This window comes from Physeter macrocephalus, unplaced genomic scaffold (genome assembly GCF_002837175.3).
Source record: "Physeter macrocephalus isolate SW-GA unplaced genomic scaffold, ASM283717v5 random_155, whole genome shotgun sequence".
Taxonomy (NCBI): domain Eukaryota; kingdom Metazoa; phylum Chordata; class Mammalia; order Artiodactyla; family Physeteridae; genus Physeter; species Physeter macrocephalus.
This window is the reverse complement of record NW_021145441.1, coordinates 9,658-36,671: the sequence shown is the minus strand read 5'-3', so window position 1 is coordinate 36,671 and position 27,014 is coordinate 9,658. Positions and strand designations below refer to the sequence as shown.

Genomic DNA, 27,014 nt, shown 5'->3' with positions numbered 1-27,014 from the left:
GGCCACAATAGAGGGAGGCCCACATCCCACAAAAAAAAAAGAAGCCAGACACAAAAAGGCCATATATTGTATGATTCCATTTATATGAAATGTCCAGAATAGGCAAATCCATAGAGACAGAAAATAGATTAGTGGTTACCAATGGCTGGGAGGGGTTGTGGATGGAGAGTGACTGCTAATGGGCTTCTTTTTGGGGTAATGAAAATCTTCTAGAATTAAATAGTGCTACTAATAAGAACCTACTGTATAGAACAGGGAACTCTACTCAGTACTCTGTAACTACCTATATGGGAAAGGAATCTAAAAGAGCATGGATATATGTATATGTATAACTGATTCACTTTGCTGTACAACAGAAACTAACACAACATTGCAAATCAACTATACTCCAATAAAAATTAATTTTAAAAAAACAGTGCTAATGTTTGTACAACTCTGAATATACTGTATTACATTGAATCGTACACTTTAAATAGGTGAATTTTTTGGTTTGTGAATTATATCTCAATAAAGCTGATACAAAAAATTCCATATGTTATATGGAATCTAAAAAAAAAATGGTTCTGAAGAACCTAGGGGCAGGACAGGAATGAAGACGCAGACATAGAGAATGGACTTGAGGACATGGGGAGGGGAAAGGGTAAGCTGGGACAAAGTGAGAGAGTGGCATGGACATATATACACTACCAAATGTAAAACAGATAGCTAGTGGGAAGCAGCCACATAGCACAGGGAGATCAGCTCGTTGCTTTGTGTCCACCTAGAGGGGTGGGATAGGCAGGGTGGGAGGGAGACGCAAGAGGGAGGAGGTATGGGGATATATGTTTATGTATAGCTGATTCACTTTGTTATACAGCAGAAACTAACACACCATTGTAAAGCAGTTATACTCCAATAAAGATGTTAAGAAAAAAAATTCCATATGTAACATATTTCTGTTGGACAGCACTGAATTAGAGCAATAATTTAAAAAATAACTACTAACATTTAGTGTTTACTCTGTGCCAGGGACTGTGCTATGCACATCACATATACGAACTCATCAAGACCCTGTGAGTAGGTGCTATTGTCAGTGCCCTTTAGCAGATGAGGCAGTTGAGACTCAGAGAGGTTAAGTGACTTGTTCAAGGTCACACAGTTCCTAAGTGGTGGAGCCAGCATTTGAAACTAGGTGGTTTGACTCCACAGGCACCATGGTATTCTGCTTCTAGAACACAGTGAGCAACAGAGCCAGAGGAAATTTTCCCTTTGGCTGGGAATCTTGAGGAGGGAGCGGGCGGAAGGAAATATAAACCTTGCTCAGAGACAGGGCAGGAACCCTGGTCTCAGATCTCACTTATGCCCACCTGCAGTACTCCCTGATGACTCACATGACAGGGACAGGGACTTCCAGGAGCTGCCACCAATGTCCTCAGCCTTGCTGAACAACTCCTCCAGGCCAGGTTCCATGCCCTGGTAGGCCCTGGCCCAGCCCCATCCGACAGTCACAGAGGGCAGGTAGGAGGGCTCGGAGCCCCTGCGGGTCAGTCCCTGCAGGGGGCCTGACAGGGTGATGTGTGGCTCCGAATGGCGGCGGCCCCACTCAAGGTGGAGGGGAGGCTGCAGGTGCCGGTAGCTGTCGTGAGGAAGAGAAGGGTAAGGAGAAAGGGATAGCTCCTCCAGGGCTCAGAGCTAGCTCAGCCTAGTACTTGGAGCTGAGGGCAGAGGGGCTCTGGGAAGATTCATGGTCCATGAAGAATGATTCCTCCCTCCTGAGTCTCCCAGCCCACTCCCCACTCAAGGAGAAGAGGCGCTTACCTGCATCCATCTCCGTGGAAGCAGAAGCCTCGCTGGAAATATCTGCAGACCTGGGATGCCTTCCGGTCCTGAGCGAAGCAGCGGCTGGACCCCCAGTGACAGGCACCTCGGTCAAAGTTCCTAAGAGATCATCTGAGTCATGCCCAGCCCCATTTTAGTTCCTGCCTTTGTTATCCTTCTAGAAAGAGGCTGTGTGACATGAGGACTCAGGCTCCAGGCTTGGTCCTGTGTTCAAATCCTGACTCCGCTTGATAACCCTGGATGGTAATTCAATTTCCCTAAAGCTTGGTTTCCTCCCCCTTAAACATGAGGGTAACAATGCCTCCTGTTACCTTAGGGTTGTCGTGAAGGGTTTTTTAGATTTCGCACAATGCACATAGCAGGTGCTCAGTAAATCATAGTGATTCCTATTACCTTCTCCAAGCACAGAGTCTTGTGGGCTCTGGATTCAGAATTCTGGGTTCAGATTCCGGAACCAGGGCCTGCTCTATGGGCACAGACCCGTGTAGTCACGCAGGGGCCCCACATTTGCTTCAATGTTCTGCCATTGCTGTCTTGAAATTATTAAATTTTTGAACAAGGGACCCTGATTTTCTTTTTGTGCTGGGTCCTACAAATTATATAGCCAGTTCTGCCTGGTACCACTACTTCTTGGTTGTATGAGCTTGGACAAACTTTCCATGCCTCAGTTTCTTCATTTGTAAGTTATCAGTACTTAATTTATGGGATGATGTAAAACGTAAATGAGATATTGTATGTGAAGTATAGTTATCCCTTGGTATCCATGCGAGGTTGGTTCCAGAACCTCCACGGACACCAAAATCCATGGATGCTCGAGTCCCTTATATAAAATGGCATAGGGACTTCCCTGGTGGTCCAGTGGTTAAGAGACCGTGCTTCCACTGCAGGGGGCACAGGTTCAATCTCTGGTCGGAGAACTAAGATCCCGAATGCCACGTGGCCCAGCCAAGAAATAGAAAAAATAAAAATAAATAAATAAAAATAAAAACTAAATAAAATGGCATAGTATTTGCATATAACCTATGCCTATGCTCCTGTAAACTTTAAATTATCTCTAGATCACTTATAACACCTAATACAATGTAAATACTATGTAAATACTTGCTGGTACACAGCAAATTCAAGTTTTGCTTTTTGGAACTTTCTGGGATTTTTTTCCGAAATATTTTCAATCTGCGGTTGGTTTAATGCACGGATACGGAACCCACAGATACACATGGCCAACTATACCTGGCACATAGCAAGCCCTCAATAAATATTAGCTGTTCTTATCACTCTGCTGTCATCATTATCATCATCATCGCCACCACTACTACAGGGACATTTGAGGGTCAGCCTGTGAGGTGGGAAGGGTAGGAGGAGGCCAAGTTGGGCCAACATTTATTGAGAATCTACTATGTGTCCAGGCCTGAGCCAGGGCTCTGGGGACCTCTGCTCTTGTCATGTGCTTCCTTGCCAGGAGTGGGAATAAGCCCACATGTGAAGTGGCCAGGGCAGCAGGGACGGGGACAGAGGCCAGACTCTTGTCCCAAGAGAACAGACTGCCAGCTGATGCTGGGGGTCTGCCATAGAGTGGCCCCCACCATTCTCCAGAGAATGTCCAAGAGAGGCCCTGGCAGAGAAGCAGGTGGAGGAAGGGCAGGATGGGTGACAGGCACCCAGCCTTGTTGGGGAAGGTACCAGATCGTCGGGCACATGGTCCTTATTACAATGATTATTATTATATTATTACATAATATATAATACTTATAAAAACTGTAGTTGTTATTATGTTATTTTTATGGAAGCTGTTGTGAGGGCCAGGGTAAAATAAGATCATTAAACGGTAACTTTTTTTTTCGGTACGCGGGCCTCTCACTGCTGTGGCCTCTCCCGTTGCGGAGCACAGGCTCCAGACGCGCAGGCCCAGCGGCCATGGCTCACGAGCCTAGCCGCTCCGCGGCACGTGGGATCCTCCCGGACCGGGGCACGAACCCGTGTCCCCTGCATCGGCAGGCGGACTCTCAACCACTGCACCACCAGGGAAGCCCCTAAACAGTAACTTTTGATTTTAATTCAGACCACTACGTCATTTTTGGTTTAATTCAGAAGAAATTCGAAGAATTGAGTGCCCCTGCTATAACAAACAACCTTTCATTTCCATTTGCTTATTTACGTGAACAAGATTTCTCAGTGTTTCCATTCATAAATATTAAAAATAGAAATTGATGTTGATAACACAACACTGTAAATCAATTATACCCTAATAAAAATTTTTAAAAATAAAATTGAATAACAGACAACCGCCCCCCCCCGCAAAAAAAGAAAGAAACTGATGTTGAATCCTGTCTTATTCTAGCAATAAGTAATGTTTATCCATGGATATATGAGCTTTTTTTTGGTGGGGGGGAAGCAACAATCTCATCTAAATTTTGTAATGAAAATTTTGTTATTTAGTAATTAACTGTTAAAGTGTATAGGGAGTTCCCTGGCAATCTAGTGTTTGGGACTCAGCACTTTCACTGCCAGGGCCTGGGTTCGATCCCTGGTGAGGGAAATAAGACCCTGCAAGCCTATGGCATGGCCAAAAAAAAAAAAAAGTGTGTAATTTATTTCTTTTGATCAGTTGAGTACTACTAATAACTAAATCTAGAAAAAAATCATATTTCTGTTTCACAAATATTTTTGTTGCAGGAACAGATAATATCGTGATCAGTGAAAGACTTCTGAGAAGAAAAATATTTGTATTGGTAAAATTCTGTGGGAGAAGTAGAATAGGCATTCAAGGAGAAAAGGAGTTATGTAAAACTGTAAAGAGCCTGCTTTTATATACTTTTAAATGGATGACAGTATATGTTAAATCTCTCTGGTAGTTAGATGCCACTGGATGCATGAAAAGAATAATGTACTTAATCAAATCCACCTTGCTCACCTGCCATTGCTGCTCAGCTGCCCACACAGCAAGTTCATTGGCAGGTCCCAAAGCAAGCAGCCTGAAATACCTTCGACTGAAATTCTACACAGGGCTACAGCCAGCCCCAGCCCAGTACCCCATGGTGACTTTCAATCATTCTCACTGCCTGGCTTGGAAGAATTGAGAGACTCCTGCAGGAAGATTGAGGGCAAGTTCTTGTGGGCTGAGAGCTTTGAACACATCCCTCAAAATCTTGCCTGAAGTGCCAGCCTTAGAGAAGAAAGATTCAGAAACGGTAAAAAGCATTTGATTTAGTGATGTAACTACTCTAAAAACATCTTTTAAAACTCTCTTTTGGAATTAAAACAGAATAATTGTATTATTTTGAAGTGGGACTATTTAGAATACATTAGAAATTTAACCTTTGCAACAATTTACGTTATGATGAATACCATTAGATAACTTGGAGTGTGAAGGGGATACATGTTTTTTCAAATTTCTTTTAGGTTTATAGAAGATGCCTGGCCTGGTATGTTTCTGCTCCCAATTATAACATGTGGAGTAGATAGGAAGAGGCTGCAGTGGGGGAGGGACCAGATCAGTGGTGACAGCCAAAGTTAGGGAGGATAGAAGGTGGATGGAGGTTGGGGTGAGGGGCGAGGTGGAAATGACAGTCACTGGAGAAAGGGTGGGTGACCTGAGAGGAGGAGCCTCTCACCCCCTAGGGGAGGAGCCAGTGGCCCTCAAAGGAAGGGCTTGAAAGCCTCCTGTCGCCAGTCCCCAAAGCTTTGCTTTCCCTAAAGACCACCAATGAAGCTGACCTCCAGGACTGCCTAAGAGGCCACCATACTAGCTCCTTCACAAGCTGAGAGATCCAGCAACAGAGCTCTCCCAGCATGTCCAGAGGTGCTCTTAGACCATCACAGCAACAGGAGCTAGGGGCTTTGTGATCAAATTGATTTGAGAAACTCCTCCTTCTATATTTTTTTAGAGTCATGTTGTATATTGCTTACCATACATGAACATATTAAATGCTCTGATAAGTCCTGCCCTCCACCCACACAGTCTTAACATACCAATAAAACACATTTTGTTTGGGGTACTGGCAAATTAGTGCATTTAATCCTCAAAACAAGCCTTAAAAGTCAGGAGTCATCTTTTGTTTCAAAATCTGAGGCTCAGAGAGGTCAAGTAACTGGCCTGGGACCCGGAACAAGAGTTAGGACTATAACCCAGGTGTCCTCACTCAGCACACTACTTCTCTAGTTAACCAAGATTGACTTGTCAGGGCTGAGGGCTGTTGGATTTGGGGAATTTCTTAAGCCAAATTCTGAGGCCAAGGGTTGGGGACAGAACAGCCAGAGGTCACCGGTAATCTAGGCCTGGGGAGGCAGCAAAAGCAGCTGGGTGGCTGGGAGGCCAGAGCAGTGGACCCCTGAGCAGTGGTCAGGACTGGCCTGTTGGGTGAACACAGGGTATGCAGAGGAGAGCAGGGATGAGGAAGGTGGGGCTGGGTACAGTGAGGGGGAGGTGGAACCTGCCAAATGAGCCCCCTGACCAAGATTCTTAAAACTTGAGGGCCCAACTTAGTCTAGCATGCACCCTTCCTTCTTGAGCTTTGGGCAGGATCAGGAACAACTGAAAATCTCCTTTAGTAAATGTCCATCTTCTTTTTCTTGCCTTCCTCTTGCTGCCAGATTGCCTTTCTTCCCAGCTTGGGAAAACCATTTCACACTGAGACCCTAAGGTCTACAATGATCCCTCCTTTACCCAATATTCAGTTCTCTCTGGGAACTCATCTCTTCCATCTGTTGGCAAAATGAATCTGTGCTAAGGTATGAATGCCTGATGGAAGGCCTAGTGAGCTAGCACCCAAAAGAATGACTCTCTAATGGTGTAATGTTCAACCTGAAGTGTTTCCATTCCCACACTTATGAACACCTGGCACCAGGCTACATACTGGGGCTACAAAGATGACCAGGGGACCAGATCCTACTGCAGGAAGCTGTATAGTATTTCTGGGCAGAGAAACATTTGTTGAGTGGAAGAGAAAAAAGGCAAATGGGGAATCTCTGCCCTAAATGAGCTAGCCCTGACTTATCCCCTCTCTGGCCTCAGTTTCCTCCTCTGAACTGTGAGGGGTGAGAGATAGTCTCCAGACACTTCCAGCGTTGGGGTGGGGGCTAGGAAGCCCCTTTTCCCACCTGATGCACCCCAAATTCTTAAAGACTGAGCTTTCAGTGGACAGACAGAACCCCAAAGAATTTTCTCCCACTTCCCCTGTGTTCTCCCAAAACCCAGGCCCCTACCTGTGTGGTCGCTGGGAGCGGGGCCTGCTCTCTCCACCTCGGCTGCCGCCATCCGGCTCCGCAGGGTCCATCCCAGCTGTGGCCCCTAATGAGAATCAGGCAGGGCTGCTCTGGTGCTCCTTTATCCCTCTCTCTCCGGGCAGGGCCAAAGGGAGGAGGGGCTGCGCAGGCAGGCCCACCCCTCCCCATGGCCCCCCGGCCTGCAGGAAGGAGGAGGGATGGACGGTGAAGCAGGATGGCTGGAAGGCTAGGAGGCTGGGGGCTCCAAATGCCCTGTCCAGGCTATAGGATGTGGGTGGGGTGGGGCATGAAGGCCTTAAGGGATCCCTAGATGATTACTGGAGGAAACTGGGGGGATGGTTTAAGGACTTTAAGGGCCTCAGCAAGGGCCACCATAAGAGGTGGCCAGGAGGGGGCTTGTCTGAGGCTGTGTCTAATGAGGAAGCTCCAGATTAGATGAGAGCAAATCAGCCAGTCAGAGCCTCTCCTGGGCAGTATAAATAAATGGCTGTTGGATTTGTAGCTTGCACTGTGGAGAACAATTGGATTGGGCCCATTGACGGTGGGGAGTGAGGAGAATGAGGACTATGAGGTCTAAGAGCCCTTCCAGCTCTGACTATTCCTAACACCCCTCAATTCCTATCTTAATCCTCCAAAGCCCATGTACTCTCCACTAGACTGCAGTGCCCCATGTGGGAGGTAAGTTGGGAAAGTTAAAAAGACGAAATAGGAGGAATTCACTTAAAAGTTAAAGGAGAGATTTTTTTAATTGAATTTAATCAACGTCCTATATTTATCAGTAAATTTTTTTTTTTTTTTTTTTTTTTTTGTGGTGTGCAGACCTCCCTCTGTTATGGCCTCTCCCGTTGCGGAGCACAGGCTCCGGACGCGCAGGCCCAGCGGCCATGGCTCACGGGCCCAGCCGCTCCGCGGCCTGTGGGATCCTCCCAGACCCGGGCGCGAACCCGGTTCCCCTGCATCGGCAGGCGGACGCGCAACCACTGCGCCACCAGGGAAGCCCCTTTATCAGTAAATTGAGACACTAGTTTGGGAAACGAATTGTCTTGGACATCTTTGTTATTTCCTTAACTTTTGCTGATCAAAATTATTTTTTATTTATTTTTAAAATTTATTTTATTTATTTTATTTTTGGCTGTGTTGGGCCTTTGTTGCTGCACGCGGGCTTTCTCTAGTTGTGGCGAGCAGGGTCTACTCTTTGCTGCGGTGTACAGGCTTCTCATTGCAGTGGCTTCTCGCGTTGCACAGCACGGTCTCTAGGTGTGCGGGCTTCAGTAGTTGTGGCACAGGGGCTCAGTACTTGTGGCTTGCGGGCTCTGGAGCGCAGGCCCAGTAGTTGTGGCACACGGGCTTAGTTGCTCCGCAGCATGTGGGATCTTCCCAGACCAGGGCTCGAACCCGTGTCCCCTGCGTTGGCAGGTGGATTCTTAACCACTGCGCCACCAGGGAAGCCCTGGATCAAAATTATTTAAAAAAAAAATTTTATAGGTGCTGCCAATTAGCCCTCTGTGGTGGCTGTGCCAGATTATACTCCCACCAACAGTATGAGAGTGCCTGTGTCTGCACACCCTTGCCAACACAATATAATCAAACTTGTTAGTATTTGTTAATTTGTTATGTAAAACAACAGTCTCTCATTGTAGTTTTATTTAATTTTTTTTGGCTGTGGAATATGAGATCTTAGTTCCCGGACCAGGGATCAAACCCGCACCTCCTGCAGTGGAAGCACGGAGTCTTAATCACTGGACCGTCAGGAAGTCCCTCGTAGGTTTTTTTGGTTTTTTTTTTTTGGCTGCGTTGGGTCTTCATTGCTGTGCGTGGGCTTTCTCTAATTGCGGCGAGCAGGGGCTACTCTTCATTGTGGTGCACGGGCTTCTTATTGCAGCAGCTTCTCTTGTTGCAGAGCACGGGCTTTAGCCGCACGGGCTTCAGTAGTTGCAGCACTGGGGCTCAGTAGTTGTGGCAGTTGTAGCTCGTAGGCTCTAGAGCACAGGCTCAGTAGTTGTGGCGCACAGGTTTCATTGCTCCGCGGCATGTGGGATCTTCCCGGACCAGAGCTCGAACCTGTGTCCCCTGCATTGGCAGGCAGATTATTAACCACTGAGCCACCAGGGAAGTCCCCCCTCATTGTAGTTTTAATTTACATTTCTCTTACTATGAGATTAAGCATCTCTCCATATGTTTTAGAGGCATTTCTTTTCCTGTTCATATCCTTTGCCCATTTGGGTTGTTGACATTTTACTCATTGATTGGTAGGTGCTCTTTACATATTAAGGAAATTAGCCTTTGTCTTATTATGTCACACATTTTTTTAACATGGTTGACTTAAATTTTTTTGTGTTCCCCCCACTGGAAGAAATTTTTTTAGTGTGATGTAGTAAGATCTTTTATCTCTATTTTATAGACTCTAAGTTTTGTGTATACTGCATGAAACTTAGAAACTTCTGTGTATACAAGAGATTTTTGAAAGGTCTATCTACTTCAAGATTATATATAATTTTCCCCACGTGTTTCTTCTAGGTTGTTTTTTCCCTCCCCCACTCTTCTAGTTTTTTTTTTTCTTAAACATTGTATAAATATATCAAATTTATCCATTTTCCTGTTGATGGACATTTTTATTGTTTCTAAGTTTTTACTCTTGCTGTAAAGAACATGTGTATGGGGCTTCCCTGGTGGCGCAGTGGTTGAGAGTCTGCCTGCCGATGCAGGGGACGCGGGTTCGTGCCCCGGTCTGGGAAGATCCCACATGCCGCGGAGCGGCTGGTCCCGTGAGCCATGGCCGCTGAGCCTGCGCGTCCGGAGCCTGTGGTCTGCAACAGGAGAGGCCACAACAGTGAGAGGCCTGCGTACCGAAAAAAAAAAAAAGAACATGTGTATGAGTCTTAGTGCAATTTGGTGGCTTTCACCCTAGGGTACTATGTCAGGCTACCTTCTCCAGGAAATAGATTTAGAGGTTTACTTGCAGGACACTCACTGGGGAGTGCTCCTGAGAACAACACCTGTAAGAAATTGTAGGAAGCAGGATTGGGTAGAGAGAGAAATTAAACTGCAATGTACCTAGGACAGAAGCCCCAGTTCTGGAGCTGGACTATTCTTCACGTTGTTTCAAATTGGGGCAAGGAGGCTTGGCTTGTCCCCACATGTTGGCTATAGGCTGCCCCTGAGGAGGGGGCGTGCTTATCCTGGGCAAGGCGGCCCCCTTCACTGCGGGCAATTTCCTGAGAGGAACTCACCTGTGAGCCCAGCAGCCACGGACCTCAGTGCCCGGGTTCTGAGGGGTGGAAACTGGGTGATGCCTCACAGCTTCCACAGGCGCATTTTAACTTTACAAGATTTTGCCAAATTGTTTTTCAAGTTGATTTTATCAACTTCTACTCCCTTCTGCAGTATATGAGAATTTGTATTGTTATTCTTCCTTTCCACATTTTGTCTTGGTTTTCCTATGTTATTTTGGGAATAATTTCTACAGATCTGTTTTTTTAATTTTTTAAAATTTTTTACAGATCTTTTCTGAGGGGCAAAAATGATCTCTTTGGCTATGTCTGTTTTTTAACTCATTTTTTTTCTGGAGGTTCCAGGTATTTCTTGTAAAATGTTTGTCTTTTTTTTTTTTTTTTCTTCCTTAAAAAGCAAACTGTTTCTTTTGTATGATTTTCATCTTTATATTTTTAAATAATATAAAACTTGTCTCAAAAAAAAAAAACTTGTCTCCTATATGATAATCAATAGCTATACTTTTTGATGTCCTGGGGCTCTAATTTCACTCATTATTCTATTTATTTTCATGCAGGCTGTCTCTTCATGTTTGTAATTTTGTGGGAGTTCTGTACTGCCTGTGTCTGTCCTCCAGAAAGGTTTTGCATCTGCTTGTTCCAGGCTCCCCAGGCATATTACCAGCCTGGGACCCCATTTCTTCCTTTAATAATAAACCTTTTTAAGTTTCAGAAGTTTTACAGAATTATCACAAAGACGGTATCTTCTAATTCTCTTAAGGTTGCTTTCTTCTTTTTTAGTCTAAATTTTTGATTCATTTGTCTGTGGAGATGGCACCACTGTAAGTAAAGGAGAAAACTGGGGTGTTAGCTAAGGAGAGGAAAGCCCTGATGTCTCGTGGGGTAAAACTGTGCAAGTCCCAGGGACTTCCCTGGTGGTCCAGTGGTTAAGACACTGCGCTTCCACTCCAGGGGGAATGGGTTCGATCCCCGGTTGAGGAACTAAGATCCCGCGTGGCATGGCAAAAAACCCCAAAAAACCTGTGCAAGTCCCACATACCACTCAAGGCCCAGGGGGACTTGCCTCCTCCCAGGCCCTTCTTAGCCCCTCCCAGACGCCCTCACCCCCAAACCTGGTTTGTGCCATGGTTCCACACACCCTTCTCAGAGGGTGTGTATCCTTTCTCCCCCTCCCACCCCAAATGCTCCCTCTGGGTGGGATGGCATCTTCTCAGTTCTCCACAGACCTTGCTGACTGAGGAATGGTGAGCAGAGCAAGAGGTGAGGGGGAACGACGGGCAGCCCCACAAGCCAGAACCGACCCCGCCACCCAACTGGGGCCAGCACCCCACAGTCTCATTTGCCTGGCCAAGTCTCCCCATCTGTGCACTGGATGTGGAAGAGGGGGAGGGGTCTCATCAGCCCCCAGGAAAAACACTGTAAGCTGAGTTAGCTTAAATCAACTCTTAAATATTTAATTCCCATTTATTTAAAGTTCCATCAGTCTGTATACACTATTTATATTAAAAACACAGGAAGCTGGGGCTCCTAGCAAAAATATACATTTCAATTTTGGAGATTGTTCAGACACTGAGAAGAGGTGTATCCTCAGTACCAGACCTGGGGAGGGGGAAGAGGATGGGGTACATGGCGGGGGAAGGGTGGGGGGAGGGGAGGGGAGGGGAGAATCTTGCCAGTAGAGAGAGATCCTCAGGCATGGAAAGGCCCCTCGGAAAGGAAAACCAGACAGAACCCAGGAAGCCTGGGCTCTAACCCCACATGTCCCGCCACCTTTCTCAGAGACGCCAGCCAGTCCCTCACCCCTCCAGACCCGTTTCCTCCCTGGAGAAGCAGCCTGGGTAGGCTCTCTATCCTCTGCTCAGACTCTGCCCCTCCTCTGGGGTGAGTGCTTATCAACGGGGAGGAGGGGGAGGGGCGGGGCCAGGAGTGGGACTGGGCCTAGCAAGGTCCCTGGTCACCAGAGGCAGTACAGGGAGAGTTCCAGGTGACCAGCTGGGCCAAATACAAGGAAAAGAGGAGGGCAGCAGAGCTGTTGGGACAGACGGGTGTCACAAACGAGCAGGATCAGTTTATCCCCGGTACCTCCCCTGTGAGCAGGTGCTGGGCTGGGTCCACAGGACCCCGTGCCCACCAAGGGATCTGGGCTAGCCTTGAGAACAGGGGCACAGCTCTGCCCGTCCACCTGTAGGCCCCTCTGGGCACTCGCCTGCCTCAGGGAGGGGAGGGTGAGGGGTGTGGAACCTGCAGGTAAAGTGATTTCAGTGCTTGCGGTGCGTGGGCTGGAAGGAGTGTGTGTGGGGCGTGAGCTTCAGCTAGGCTGGAGCCACTGCCAGTGTCTCCCGGAGGGGCGCGTGTGAGGCCAGGCCCTGGCGCTGCGGGAGACGGGGGAGCGCGGTGCCGACACCCCTAGGCAGGACTCGACACCCGTAGGCAGGACTCGGTGGCTGCTGCAGAGGGGTAGACAGAGTGGGGTGCTGATGGGGGACCCGCCCCGAGCCTGGGCTCAGAAGCAAGTCTCTGGCTCGCCATCTCCCCTACCTCCCTCCGCCTCTCTTTAAGCTCGCTCCTCGTCAGCTGGGGTGTAGGGACTCCCACCCGGAGGGAACCCCACCTCTATCCAGGCTGGGCGCGTGTCCCCCAGCGGCCAGCACGGGGGGCTATCAGTGACACTGGCCTGCGAGACCGATGAAAAGAAGAAGGGAAGGGCGTCGTCGTCAGCGGGGCTGAGGTGTGCGCTGCAGCCCAGGCCGGGCCCGCCTGCTGGGGGAGGCGTCCTCCGCCAGGGACCCGGTGACGAGGGGCCGCTCTGCTCTCAGCCCTGGCCCTGCTTACCTTCCCTGGGAAGCCTGGCCCAGAGAGCTTAGTGTTTCTTTGGATGGCTCGAGTCCTTTGCTGTGAAGACTGAAGACGGGAGAAGGGGACTGTTGGTGCAGAGGGCAGGCCCGGCCCCTCCTGCTGGGCCGGTGGGGGGGCGGGAGGGGTGGGGGGCGAAGCAGAGGTGCTGTTCTGCGCTGCTGGTGAAATAACACAAACTGCCTCACAGGAAGAGGAAGAGGGACAGACACGGAGATGGGGAGAGAGAAAGGGAGGGCGAGAAAGGAAGGAAGAAAAAGAGCAAAGAAATGAGAGAAGACAGAGGAGCTGAGAAGGGAGGGAGCCGGGGAAGGGAGAGGGAGGCGGGCCAACTGTGTGTGATTCCCCCTCAGCCACCAGGCCCAGTGCTCAGCGGCTGGTCGACAGAGAAGCCCTCAGTACATGTCCTTGTAGATCTCCTGGAGCAGGGGGTGCAGCGAGGTCTCGGTCTCTGTCTTCTTGATCCGCTGCATCATCTGGGCGTGCTCGGTGACCAACTGCCGCAGGTCAGCCATCTTCTGCAGCAGCTTGGGGAAGAGGTACTGGGCGTCAGGGTGGTTGGCCTGCAGGTGGAACTCGAGGGCGCGCAGGATGGTGTCCTGGATGGCCTCCACCTGTGACACGTTCATGAGGCCTGGCCGATCTGTGGGGACAGAGGGCAGAGGTGTGGGAGGGAGCAGGCACACACGGGGTCTCAGAAGGGCAGGGCAGCTCCCCTAACCCCACCGGTGTGGGCAACTTGGCCCTGGGAAAAGTGGGCCTCCCTGCCTGGACTCAAACCCCTTCTCTACCACAGACTAGCAATGAGGCTACGGGCAGGTCATTCAGCCTCTCTGGACCTCAGTTTCCTCATCTGCAAAATGGGGATAACAGAAGTGCCTCTGGCATAGAGTCGTTATGAGGATTAAAGAGTTATAATCTAGGGAAAGGAACTGGAACAGTGCCTGGCATGAAGCAAGCTCTACGCCACTGTCAGCGTTGAGTCTTACTATATTTATTGTGTTGGAATTTGAAAAATGCAGGTAAAACACAGAAAATTTCTCCACTATCGGAAATAACCCCCATCAACATGTTGGTATATTTTCTTTCATTCTTTTTTCTAATCTCATCTCCATCTATACTAGATGGAGCTGGTCCTGCACACACAGTTAGTGCCTTACATGTTCCACTGCCATCATCACATGGACCCTTCCTTATGCTGTCAGAGCTTAGGCTCGGCCCCTGCAGTGAGGGCCCAGCCCCCAGGAGGGCTGGCTGTGCGGGGCCGAACCACTGCCCCTCCCTCACTTACCTCCGCACAGAATGATAGCCGCGATGAAGAGAGCCAGGTCACTGTCATCAAGTTCCAGGGCATTGAACTTGACGGCAAACTCGAACTTGGGCTCAATGATGTCACTGAAGGGCTTTCGGAGGCTGCGCAGGAACTCACGGGTGACAAAACCAGTGCCGTTGGCCACCAGAAGCCCGTCCTTATTGACGATGGAGGCCAGCATGGCAAAGATGGCCTCATGCACACCATACTTGAGAAGGGTCACCTGGTCGTTGAGGAAGAGGTCGCTGAAGCTGGGGATGCTCTTGGCGAACTCAGTGAGCTCACGCACGGTCTCCACCGTGGTGCACTGGCAGCGGTAGAAGACGTGCACGCTGATCTCCTTGTAGGGGGGCAGACCGTTCACCAGCTGCTTCCACACCAGGCCCTTCTCTGCCTGCCACAATGTCTCGATGTCGTGGATCACAAAGGGCTGAAAACCAGGCCCCGTTAGAGGCCAGGCCTTGGGGTACCCCCGCCCATGTGTGCCCCATACCCCTTGCCTGTACCACGAAGTGAGGGGAGGGAGGAGGCCTGGTTCTCCTAGGAGTCAGGCAGGTGGCAACAGGGCCCAGAGCCTGGGATGCTGCCAGGCTGAGCAGTGACACTCACCGCCGTGTGGCTGGCCTTGCCGGTGAGGATGCCACGGGCCTTCTTTTTGGTCATGTTGAAGTTTTTCAGGTAGGCACTGTAGATGTGCTTGGAGAAGGCCCTCAGGTCAGCCACCTGGGGGTTGTGCTGACTCCCCTCGTTTGCCGTCAGCCCTGCCACCAGTTTCCTCTTCTCAGCCTCTGGCATCCGGCCAAAGCGGATGGCTGCACGGGGAAGGGGAACAGTCATGCAGGAGCCTGGGCAGGGGCCCGTACCTCTAAGGTACACAAGCCAAAGACGGAGACACACTTTTTAAGCACAAGGCTCTTAGAAGCTCTAGAGCCAGCATGTTGGAATGTTGGGGAACTCCTCCAGAATATAAGCTCCGGAGGGGCAGGGCTTCTGTCTTGTTCACAGCGCCCAGCAGCCTCTGTCTCCCGGGAGTGCCGGCCTCCAGGAAACTCCAGCCTGGCTCCTGGCAGCTGACACACGTGGTCACTCACTGGCTCCTGCCTGCCCTCAACAACCAAGACGACCTGAGGGGATCCTTGGCCTTGGCAGTGGCTTTTCACACCCTGTCAGGTCATCCAAGACAGGCTCAAGGTTCCGGGAGTGGTGTTTCCAACACTACTGGAGTTAGGGTCAATTCCCAGGTCCCTTCTGGGCCAGAGAGGGTGAGGCTCAGGTGCAGACAGGTGGCAACTGCCCCCGGCCTGGGAAGCATGGCGGGTCCTGGGCAATCTGGGAAGGCAGGCCTCAGCAAGGTCAAAGCTGACCCGCGTACTGACTGTGTGCTGGGCGCTGCTCTGAGGGCACCCCCTTTCTGTTCCTGGGCTCTCGGAAACCTGGTTTCAGGTTGGCTCACCGTTGTGCGACATGCCCAGTGCCAGGCATTTCTGGAAGCGGCAGTACTGGCACTTGTTGCGGTTCTTCTTCTGGATCTTGCAGATCCGCTCACACTTCTCGTATTCCAGCTTCATGCGGATTGTTCGACGGAAGAAGCCCTGAGGGACAGTGGACAGGTGAGGAAGAGAAAAGCCACGAGGAAGGGAGAAAGGGTAAAACCCTGCCTGCTGGGTTATGCCAGGGGGCTTGATTACGCATCGAGATGTAACAATTCCTGAATTTTGGAAGTAATGGGGGGGAAATATTATTGGAGGAGAGAGAGAGAAAGTAAACAACTCTAAAACTTTTGAAAATAACTGAAATAATATAGCACATTTATTTTAAGTGCTTCTTTGTTAGTTTGGTGACACAAAACTGTACTGTGGCTAACTTGATTTATTCGTAAACGCAACCTGGTTCTGCATCTTTTCTAGGTAGTCATTTAATAAAATAATATGTGAAATTTTGATGGGTGTGCAGTTAGGAGGAAGAATCCAAAAGCAAAACCAGAGAAAGAAATATAACGTTTCCTCTTTTATTAAAGTGCCCCCTCGGGCTTTGAGGCACAGGAAACCCTGACCTTGGGAAGATGGCTCAAGCCCCAGACCCTCATCCTGTCCTACCTGTCTTCTCGTGTCAGGTCCCAAGGGGGCGCCAGCAGCCCAGAGAGCCCAGGTGAGTGGCTGGGTCGGCACCACCGGTACCCAGCAGGGCAGGCCCAGCGAGGGAACCCCTCCTCTACAACAGGACCCAGAGCTAAGCCTGGAATGGGCCCAAGGGCCTGGCTGCCTCCCAGGCAGTAATTCCACAGTTGGTATGGTCAGGACCTTTCCCGGAAGCAGGAAAAGCCTTCCTGGCAGGTCAACTCACCATGTGATCACAGCCCCGATGGGCAGCCACCCCTCCACTGCCCGTACCTTGCACCCCTCGCACGCGTGAACACCGTAGTGGAAGCCTGATGCCTTGTCCCCGCACACCCGGCACTCCATGTTGAGGCTGCCACAAGAGGTCCCGTCGCAGCCCATCTGCAGCTGGTCCAGCAGCGAGGGTGGAGAGCAGCTCCGGGAGAGGTCTGCAGACACACAACACAGGGAGAGGTCGGCAGACACACAACACAGGGGCGGCTTTGTGTTCTGCCAGGCCTGGGGGCCTGGGGAGGTGACCAGAGACTGCAGGGCAGCGCAGGTGGCAGGGCGGGAATCACACAGTCTTGGCTCAGCCACTTAAGGGCTATGTGACCTCTGGGAGTCAACCTTTCTGAGGATCGGCCTCTACATCTAGAATGTGGGGTCAATGACAGCTTCTCTGGGTGGAGGGCGAAAGTGTCCAAAGCATTTCCTCCAGACCCAACACACAGCAAGTGTTCCAGAAAGGCAGCTTACTATCTGGGCTGAGTCAGACTTGCCTGGGCTGAGCTCACTGCTGGCGGGGAGAGGGCATGCGGGGGATGGTTGTGTTTTGGGAGGAAGGGAGCAAGAGGGAAGAAGCAGAGAGATTCTCTTTAGACTGTCCTTAGTAAGTGGCTCCCTGGCTTAAGAGGCTCCACTGTGTGGGCCCACAGGGGATTGTGTGAAATGTGTTCTGTGGAGGCTACAGAAGCACAGGCCTCTGCAGAGCTCAGCCCCCGCCCCAGAAATCTGATTCCTGCACGGACTCCTGAGATGCTGCAAAGGATCTCTCAAGAAGCTCAAAGTCATTCCCACGAAACTTCTTACTAGAGCAGAAAAAGCAGAAATTCCAGTCACTATGACCGGGGGGTGGACTGTACTTCCTCGAGTGTTTTCCCGTTAAATGTACAGACGTCTGAACCCCGTGTTGAGTGTCGACGAGGAAAGCAGTTGGCCACAGGCGACTTCAGGGTATTTGTGCCGTCAGGTGGCTTAGTAAGAATGGCTGCGGGGTCTCTCCTGAATCTCTCCCCTGGACGCTCAGAAATGAGCCCTTCCCTGGGAAAGGGGGACTGACTGGGCCCGTCTCTGCCCCCAGCCCAGTGCCCCTGTGTGACCCCACGGGCCGCCTGCCCTGCCTCTGCCAGGCTGGCCTGCCAACCTGCTATTCTCTGCTTTCTTCCTGACGACTGAGCAACCTCCTCAGGGACAGAAGCCAAATCCCCAGGCCAGAGAAGCAGTGGTTTAGAGCAGACAGCTCCGCAGGGAGACCCAAGCCACGGCGGTCAGCCCAGACTTAAGGTTTTCCAGGCCTGCCTTCCACCCTCTCTACAGTATGGTCACTGCACAAGAGCCTGACTCCCCACGATGGAGCTACCCCCAGACCAAAGCGTACTCCACTCCCCGACACCTTCCACCCAGCTCTCCCGGTGTCCCCTGGGGTCCTAGGAGTGACAGCAGGAAAGCCTCCAGCCACACCCCACCCCGCCAGCAGGAAGGAGCGGAGCACCAGACCCCAGGGCTGGGGAGGGGAGGGGTGACACAGCCCCTGCTTCCTGAAACAGACTGGCCTGTCACAGAGCCTTAGCTCTCAACTTCAGTCACTCCAAGGGGTGTAACCGCGCCGCCTCAGCCCGAGGACGAGGACGGGGAAAGCGGGCGCCCTCGGCTCCTGCGCATGCGCTGCGGGGAGCCGGCAGCCTGGGGGGTGGGGGTGGGGGTGGGGGTGGGGGTGGGGCCGGGGCCGAGCCCTTCTGGTCTTCTCCGGAGCCTTTGTGTTCACTCTGCATTGGACGCCCCGCACCAGGACATAAGGGCCTCGGGGCAAGGACTCTGTCCACCAGGGCGCTGCTGCTGGACGCGGGGCAGGCGCTCAGCGACTCTGGACTAAGTGGTCCTCAAGCTGCCTGGGCGTCCTGGCCTCAGCGCCCGGGGGCTGGTGGGGCCGCGCAGGACCCACCGCTCCTGCCGGCGTTATCGCGGGGGCAATGGAATTCACATTACCGTCTGCTGGGAGAAAACGAGATAGCATGTAAAACCGATCTGTAGAGACCTGCGCAGATGCCGGGCAGAGAGGGTTTCCGGCACCTCCTCCCCCGATCTGTGTGGTCTGTGTGCATGTTTGCTTTCTGGCACTTCTTGTAAGCGGTGTTATGTGGTTTGCACGTCTGCCTCCTCTGCTAGACTCGGCACGTCTCTACTCACATTCCCTTTGGATCTCAAAAGCCACCTCCTCCACTGAGTCTGGTCCACAGTGACCTATCATCCCAGTCTGTTCCCACCTCTTGGTGGTGCCTTCCTCATCCCCCTTGTGGCCCTGGAGGCCTGGCAGGTGTCTGGTCACTTGGTTGCTGTTGGTACGGCACGTGGCAATGCCACCCTACACCCTACCTTTTCATTCCACAGACATTTGATGAGCATCTGCTGTGTGCAGAGCGGGAGTCAAACCCTGCCCTCACCCAGCTGAGGGAAGAACACTAGGACACAAGGTAGCGAGTGGCAAGGCCAGCGGTGGGGCAGGCAGCGTGGTGCAGGACTGGGCATGAGGTGGTCAGGGAAGGTGACTGCTCCCCTCTCTGGGCTCAAAAGTCAGGGCTTCGATGACCCCCAAGTTGGCTTCCAGGTGCTCAGAAGCAGCCCGCCTAGGGGGTGAGAATGGCCTCAGGAGCCACACAGCCTGAGTTCAGGTCGGGGGTCCAAGGCTCACAACCCAGCTCTGCCCTCTGGGCCTGTCTCCTCCTCTGCAAATGGAGGTGACAGGAGCATGTGTCTCAGAGTCACCGTGAAGAGCAGAGGAGTTAACAAAGAAAGTTCCTGGACCTTGGAAGTGCTGTGGAAATATCAGCTTAAGTTAGGAAGAGGCTTATTAGTATCAGAAAGCTGCAGTTCTGCAGCTCCCAAGCGCGTGCCCACACAGGCAGGGGCCGTGCCTCCTCCCTCCTCTGGCTGCTTTTTCTTCTTCTTCATGGCTTCACAGAAACCCAAGGTGGGGGAGGAGGGTCCTCTGCTTACGAGGCCGGGAGAGCCCCGAACAAGACCTAGCCTCCTCTCACTTCTGGCCTGCCGCCGCCCCTGCTCACACTGGAAGCAGCCAAAGTGCCCAAGCCCCATGGACCACCGAGGCGGCCAGAGCTCTGGATTATAGGGAGAGGCCCAGGGTGAGTGTCCCAGGGGGGCCCCAGTCAGGAAGAGTGGCAAACTGGACTGGGGGGGAGAAAGAGACCCAGGGCAGCGTGGGGGCCCTGGGCGTGTCCTGCCCCCAAGGTGGTGGACAGGCATAGGTAGTCCGGGAAGCCTGGGGCAGAAGGGTGAAGGGACAAGGGCCCCCCACCCCACCCCCGCCTATTTGAGGGGAATAAGAGAACTCGAATAACTGACACACGAGGTAGAAAGAGGCAGGGGAGATGAGGGGCTGGGGCGGGTGGAGTATATGTATCCTACAGGGGTAGGTTTTGTTGTTGGGTACATGTGCATTGGGGTATCCCATCATTTTGTGGTGAGTTTTCCAAAGATAAAGGTTCTCTTTCTTCCTTGTTGACCACCTGGCTTAAGACTTTATCCTCCAATCACCATCGCATCCTACCCCAAAGTAATGATGGCAGAATGCTCCCCATTCAAGGGACCAGCTTCTGAAGGTCCCCCAACCCCATGACCTCTTAGCAGGAGACTGGGCTTCTGAGAGGCCCTCCCTCCCACTGGGAGCCCCTGCCTCAGGGATCCTCTGCCTCAGGGACCCCCAGGCATGCTGGATGGAAGACACCCTGGGCTCACCCTCTGAGGGCTGTCTGCCTGCAAAGCCACTCTCCTGGGCCAGCCCAGGGCGGTCCTCTCACCTGGCCTCCTCCTCTGCTCTCAGGAGATGCCCTTGCTCACCTGATGGCCATCACCTGGGCCCTGAGCCCCACCTCTGAACTTCTGCCCCAGCCACACCCTGCCTGCCTGGCCTCCCAAACCCCTCCTGAGGACCTGCCTCTACCAGTCCTGGGAGGGAAGGGGAAAGAACCAGCGTTTATCAGGCCCCTACTAAGTGCCGAACGTGTTAGTGTCTTTATGCTCATTAGTATCATTTCAAATCATCTTGGAAGACAGTAACTGCCACCATTTAAAGGTGAGGAAACTGAGGCTCGGGAAGTTACGGAATCTGTCTGAGATTACCTGTCCAATACATGGAGGGACTGGGATTTGACCCTACATCTGAGCCCCTGCAAGGGCTGTGTGTTTGAAGCAATAACACCTCTTTTTTAGTGCACACCTACTGTGTTCCAGGCCCTCTACTGGACGCTTTACACCATTAGCCTCACGTGACCCAGAAAACAACCCTTCAGGCAGGTCTTCTTAACGCCTGTTTCATAGGTGAGGAAACAGGCTCAGAGGGCTACGTGACACCCTGACAGTGGCTCTGACGGCTAATTTTATGTCAGCTTGGCCAGGCCAGGTACCCATGGAATCCAGCTTTTGGTCAAACACCAGTCTACCTGTTACTGTGAAGCTATTTTTTAGGTGTGATTGACATTTAAATCATGAGTCTCCACAATGTGAGCAGGCCTCAGCCAGTCAGTTGAAGGCCTGAAGAAAATAAGACCAAGGCCTCCCCAAGGAAGAAGGAATTTTGCCTCCAGGCTGCCTCAGACTTGAGCTACATTATCAACAACCCCAGGTCTCCGGCCTGCTGGCCTGCCTGCAGAATTTCGAGTTGCCAACCCTCACGATTACATGAGCCAATTCCTTAAAATAAACCCTCTCTCCACACACACACACACACACACACACACACACACACACACACACACACACACACGCACGCATGTCCTCCTGTTTCTATTTCTCTAGAGAACCCTGATTAACACAGTGGCAGCGTGAGAACTATCACCCAGAACCATCCAACCCCTGGGGCTGAGCTCTTGCCCACCGTACTCTGTGACTTTCTGTATATGTGTGTGTGCGTGTGTGTACGTGTGTTCATTACTACTAATCAACAGTTCGTGATTATGATAAACGATGAGACGCGTCACTGCCAAGGATAACACTATGCCATTATTCGAATGTTTGGATTCAGCATAAGCACTACCCCTGTCACGCAGAGAGTAAAGTATCAGTTGCACCATCTCTGATTACAAGTTCAGCAAACAGACGCTATTGACCTTATTCACGTCATTAGTGTAGTCGAGAGTTCTCCTGTATATCTAGCCTCCATCACTGGAGATAGGTTGTTGTCATAGCTGTGAGGGTGGCCCAGAGGGAACAGCCCTATCTATTTACTTTGCTGGCAGAGCCCCAAAGACAAACAGCTCCTGAAGTCAGGGCCGATTCTGTGGGACTCTGGGGCTGGGTTACCAAGCAGCCTCCTTACTTCTGTTGGCCTGTTGGCCTGGACTGTGGGCTCCTCAGGGCAGGCACTCAGCCTTGCCCTTCACTGGATGGCCGACCCCTGCTGGACACCCACCAAGCACTTGCTGACTGAGACGAGGCACCAAGGCCAAGAGGAAGGACACTTTATCTTCCTCAGCCCTGCGCTGAGACCCCTGACTTCTTTCTTGGGTGTGACTGGGACCTTCATTACTGAAGCAAGAGAGGAAGAGGGCGGGAGTGGGAGGTGAACGCTGGCTCAGCTGCCCCTGCCCAGCCGGGGGACCCGGGCACGCGAGCTTCCTCTTTGCTGAGCGCTAACGATGAGGCCTGTCCTGCCTGCCTCCTGGGGGTGGGGAGGGGCTTGGCAGGTGCTGAGATTGGTACAGAGGTGCACAGGGTCAGCGCAGAACCTCTGGAGGGTCAGAAGGAAAGCAAACTGTGCAGCCTTCCTGCTGTTTCAGGGCTTGAGACTGTGCCTCATCCTCATGGGTCCCTGAGGGGACTCCAGAGGCCAAAGTCATAGACTCACGGGGTGGGGCAGGGAGCCAGCACGTGCTGACCAGCACCTGTGGCGTGTCACATGCCACCACTGACTCCTCACCCAGCCGGCCCTTGAGATGGGCAGGATTCAGCTTTTTTGGGGGGGCCGCACCACGCAGCTTGCGGGATCTTCCCCGACCAGGGATTGAACCCGGGCCACCCTAGTGAAAGCCTGGAATCCTAACCACTAGACCACCAGGGAAGTCCCAGGATGCAGCCTTAAAAGGCGAAGAGCCTGAGATTGGAGAGGTAAGGGCACTGGCAAGGACCACAGTCCACAGGGGCAGATCTGGGATTCTAGCCCTGGGTTGTGTGATCCCCAACACAAGAAGCTCTATCTCCAGGGCCCCTCACCTGCTGGCTTTTTTTTTTTTTTTTTTTAAGAAAACAACAACAACTAATTTATTTTACCCTTTTAAAGAAAGTAATGCATTTGCTTTCTAAGTTATGAGAATACTGCAGGCTTGGTGAGAAAAACACATAAAGGCACACAGGCAGCATCTGACAGATCCCCTCCACCCACGGTCCTACTCCTCAGCGTAGCCTCACTAGCTATTTGAGTGTCCTCTTCCAGTGCCTTCTAAGATATATAAGGATTTTTTTTTTTTTTTTGTGTTTTGCGGGCCTCCCTCTGTGGTGGCCTCTCCCGTTGCAGAGCACAGGCTCCGGACGCGCAGGCTCAGCGGCCATGGCTCACGGGCCCAGCCGCTCCGCGGCATGTGGGATCTTCCCATACTGGGGCGCGAACCCGGTTCCCCTGCATCGGCAGGCGGACGCGCAACCACTGCGCCACCAGGGAAGCCCCTATAAGGATTTTTAAACAATGGGATCCCCAAGTGGTCAGGAACTTACTTCCCTGTCAGTATACGCAGATCTAATGACTGCAGAGCATCCCACCGTATGGCTCTACCACAGTTTATATAACCAATTCCCCACACATGGGCACTTTCTAATTTTCTGCTATTATGAGCAGTGCTCATGTAGATAAGTGTGGAAATCTCTGTGCAAGCTGAGCGAGAATTTACACTGGATACATTCCTAAAAGAGGAACTGCAGGGCCAAAGGAATGCACGCTAAGTAGTAATGGCCTGCACTGCCCAGCTGCCCCTTCCACCCTCAGGGACTACTGGAGGGCCACGTCCTCACCCTCTGGCCAACCCAGGCCTCGCTGCCAATCTAACAGGCTAAACGACATCTCATCTGAAGATTCCTTCTTTGACTAATGAGTAGACTGAAAAATGTTTCATGTTTTCTGGACATTTGTATTTGTCCTACCGTGAATTACCTGCTTCTGTTTTTCTGGTGGGGGGCTTGTCTTGTAGAATTTTACATACTATGGCTTTCACCTAATGATTAGGTTAAATGGCCCCCTCCATTTCAATTACTGAACTACTAAGTCTTTCTACCGCCAATCCATCCATTTATTGATAAACGGAATCTATTAAACACAACATCATACACAACACTGTGAGACTGGCTGGGTAAAGTCTGCCCCAGACATCTCCCCACGTGCCCTAAATCCCACCAGTGCAGCTCCCCGAGACGCCATCACCATGCCCGCCTCGCCCGCTTCTGCACAAGCTACCACGCTCTGGTCTGCATGCAAACAGCCTATCATTTGGGGATATGGTCCCCACAGCGTGTGTAGGAAACCCCAGGACAGGACACCACACTGCAGGTACTTCTACGTGCCTGGGCCAGCCGTGGGGGCAGTGTGGGCTAGGGTAGGCAGTGAGGCCACCAACCCCAGGGCCCTCTCTTCCTCTTCCACTCTCCCTTGGTGTCCTCAGTGCCAACTCTTGCTCATTCTTAGCTCCCAGTGTCTCCCCTCTGCCTCCTAAGCCTTCCCGCTTGTCTCTAGTTCAGGACAGTGTGCGCAGGTCCTATGTGCAGGTCAGCCATTCATTCCTCTCTCCTGAGAAAGGCTGGGTCTGCAAAGCCATCGGCCAACCGACAGGGAGTGGGTTACCCTGGGGGATAGGGGATACCTTCTCTCAAGCCCTGAAATCACACTGGGCCTACTTTGGTCGTGCCAGGGTGTCTGGTGGGATCAGAGGGACTGGATGATGGCTCTCCCCTCACCCTACCCCACCGTGTGCCCTGAAGAGGAAGAAACTCTGCAAAATCCCAGGACTTTGCTTTGTAGGTTCAAAGCAGCAAGCAAGGCCCAAGGATTCAGGCCTCTCTTAGGTGCAGGCTCAAGCAGGAGCCTATCCCACCCCATAGCCCCCACCCTGCCTTAACTCCTGACACCATCTGCCTCCTTCTCCCCATGCAGACACAGGGAGCCAGAGCGCATCTTTGTGGGGCAGGCCTGCTCCTCTGCTCTGAATCACCACTTGTGGTCAGGATCCCCTTCAGCTGAAGCCAGCAGCAAAATCAGGACGCCCCTCCCGGCAGCACATCCTCTAATGACGCTGAGTACCCTCTGAGGGAAGGGAGCAAGGACCAGCCGAATGTGCTGGCACTCAGGTGGAGGGAGCAGGAGAGAACTGGGACCGGAGGGAGCAGGAGAGAACTGGGCCCAGAGGCAGGGAGCAGGGAAGAGGCGGCAGCAGCAGCAGGGAGAGCCAGGGGCTGAGGTGGGGTGCAGCGTTTGGGTGCCCTTGAAGGTGGACATAGCATGATGATGATGATAAAGATGAGGACACCACAGTACAAGGTACCTGAGGAAAACGTCTACACTGCTGCTGGCAGTAGATAAAGGGGAACCAACAAGTTAGACAAGAGAAGCTAAAATCTGTCTGGCTACACAAAAGTGTTATTAACTCCAGTCATTCTCACTAAGTGCTTAGCATGTGCCTAATTACAATGCACCTTGATGATGTGTAATTAGTACCAGACTGAGTTGTGTGTTCTGACTGATCCTAGCAATCACAGGTACAGATGATCTTTCTGGCATATTGCTGATGCACGTTTGTCCCGGATCCCTTGTGGTAGGAGAGGTGGAATAATAATGATGACGACGTGCATTACACAGGCTAACTCACTCCATTCTCACAAAAGCCCGTGTGCACGTCCCCTATAATCCCTGTCTGCTTTACAGGAAGAAGGGGTGCAACTTGCCCAAGATCCTGCAGTTGATGAGCAACAGAGCAGGGGTGTGACCCTGGGCTGTCTGGCTCCAGTCCTTAACCACCCTGCTGCCCTGCACCCCATGATGATGCTGTTGGCAGAGGGCCAGGTCCCCTGTCCCCCAAACCCCATCTGTGCCCCCTCTGCCCCATGTCCCCTGCCTGCTCCCCCTTACCTGTATAGCTGCTGGAAGGAAGTGAGTGCCCTGGTCCCCCATTGAGTTCTGGGACTCCTTCTGCCTTTGCCACTTCCTTTTTCTCCTCCTCTTCCCGGACCTCAGGGGCTTCCTCCGGTGGCTGCTCCATGGCTGATTTCCCCTCGGCACCACGCCTGCAGGCCCGGTCATAGCTCTGGCATCTTCTGGGTCTGAGCACAGATGGACCTCTACAGGGCAGTTCCTGTCAGCCTGGGCAAAAGAGAAGACAGGGAGAGGTCGGGGAGGCAGGGAAGAGGACGAGAGGGTGATGCAGTGGGGCAGGACCGAGGGCCACCATCTGGGGGGCCCGGGGGCGGGCACTCATCCCTGCAGTGCGGACCTCTAACCCTGCCACCACAGGTCACCGCCCCTCCACCCTTTGCCCGCCTGGCTCTTGTGGCAGGTCTGTGGGGTTCAGAGCAGCTTCCGTTAGCCAGATGGGGTGATACACCCCTGTGCCACCTTTCCCCACATCCTGCTCTTTGAGCCTCCTGAACCTACAGGAGCCACATGAGAAGGACTTGAGGGCCTTTTTCAAATTTTCCAGTCCTCTTGGAGATCCCGATATGCATCAGACCTCCCAACCCCCATCCTGTCCCCACCAGCACCCAGGCCCAAGAATCATCGCTCTCCTAAGCCACCTTTCTTCAAGGGAGTGGATCCTACCCTTCCTGTGTTTGGGTGTGGGAAAAAGGCACGAGCCCCTGCCACGCTAGGCTCACAGCTGACAGGAGGTCTGCAACCAGACGCTCAATGCAGAGCCGTCAGGCAAGGGGCGACGCACTCTGTCCTGGAATCTGGGTTACTGGGTGGTGACCCCCATGTCTACATCACCCAGGAGGGGGCAGTTCCAACCCTCAGCAAGTAAAATGCTGTCCACAGATGCCGCAGTCAGAGGGGGTAAGGCTACGAGTGCTGTGGGAGAGAGTCCTCCCGGCAGGGAACACCTCTCAAGAATACGGCCTGGGCTTCCCTGGTGGCGCAGTGGTTGAGAGTCCGCCTGCCGATGCAGGGCATATGGGTTCGTGCCCCGGTCCGGGAAGATTCCACGTGCCGCG

The 27,014-nt window shown here is 52.2% G+C and overlaps 2 protein-coding genes across 5 annotated transcripts in view; both read right to left on the bottom strand.

Moving 5' to 3' along the window:
* Positions 1-13,118, bottom strand: part of LOC114484907 (E3 ubiquitin-protein ligase makorin-1-like) — a 17,213-nt gene extending 4,095 nt beyond the window's left edge. For 2 of the 3 annotated variants that reach the window (XM_028484284.1, XM_028484286.1), the window contains exons 1-4: positions 13,104-13,118; positions 7,021-7,220; positions 1,798-1,917; positions 1,347-1,615 (exon numbers count right to left, since the gene is read on the bottom strand). In XM_028484284.1, coding sequence (XP_028340085.1) covers positions 1,347-1,615; positions 1,798-1,917; positions 7,021-7,091 — 460 coding nt within the window. In that variant the 5' untranslated portion in view covers positions 7,092-7,220; positions 13,104-13,118. The remainder of the gene's footprint in view (positions 1-1,346; positions 1,616-1,797; positions 1,918-7,020; positions 7,221-13,103) is intronic. The other variant, XM_028484287.1, reaches the window with a different exon arrangement.
* PPARD (peroxisome proliferator activated receptor delta) overlaps positions 7,227-27,014 on the bottom strand; it is a 26,116-nt gene continuing 6,328 nt past the window's right edge. Inside the window, exons 2-7 of one of the 2 annotated variants that reach the window (XM_028484283.2) lie at positions 25,936-26,166; positions 16,827-16,981; positions 15,890-16,028; positions 15,046-15,248; positions 14,416-14,866; positions 7,227-13,767 (exon numbers count right to left, since the gene is read on the bottom strand). In XM_028484283.2, coding sequence (XP_028340084.1) covers positions 13,520-13,767; positions 14,416-14,866; positions 15,046-15,248; positions 15,890-16,028; positions 16,827-16,981; positions 25,936-26,065 — 1,326 coding nt within the window. In that variant the 5' untranslated portion in view covers positions 26,066-26,166 and the 3' untranslated portion in view covers positions 7,227-13,519. Of the gene's footprint in view, positions 13,768-14,415; positions 14,867-15,045; positions 15,249-15,889; positions 16,029-16,826; positions 16,982-25,935; positions 26,948-27,014 lie in introns of those variants that run through there. The other variant, XM_055082531.1, reaches the window with a different exon arrangement.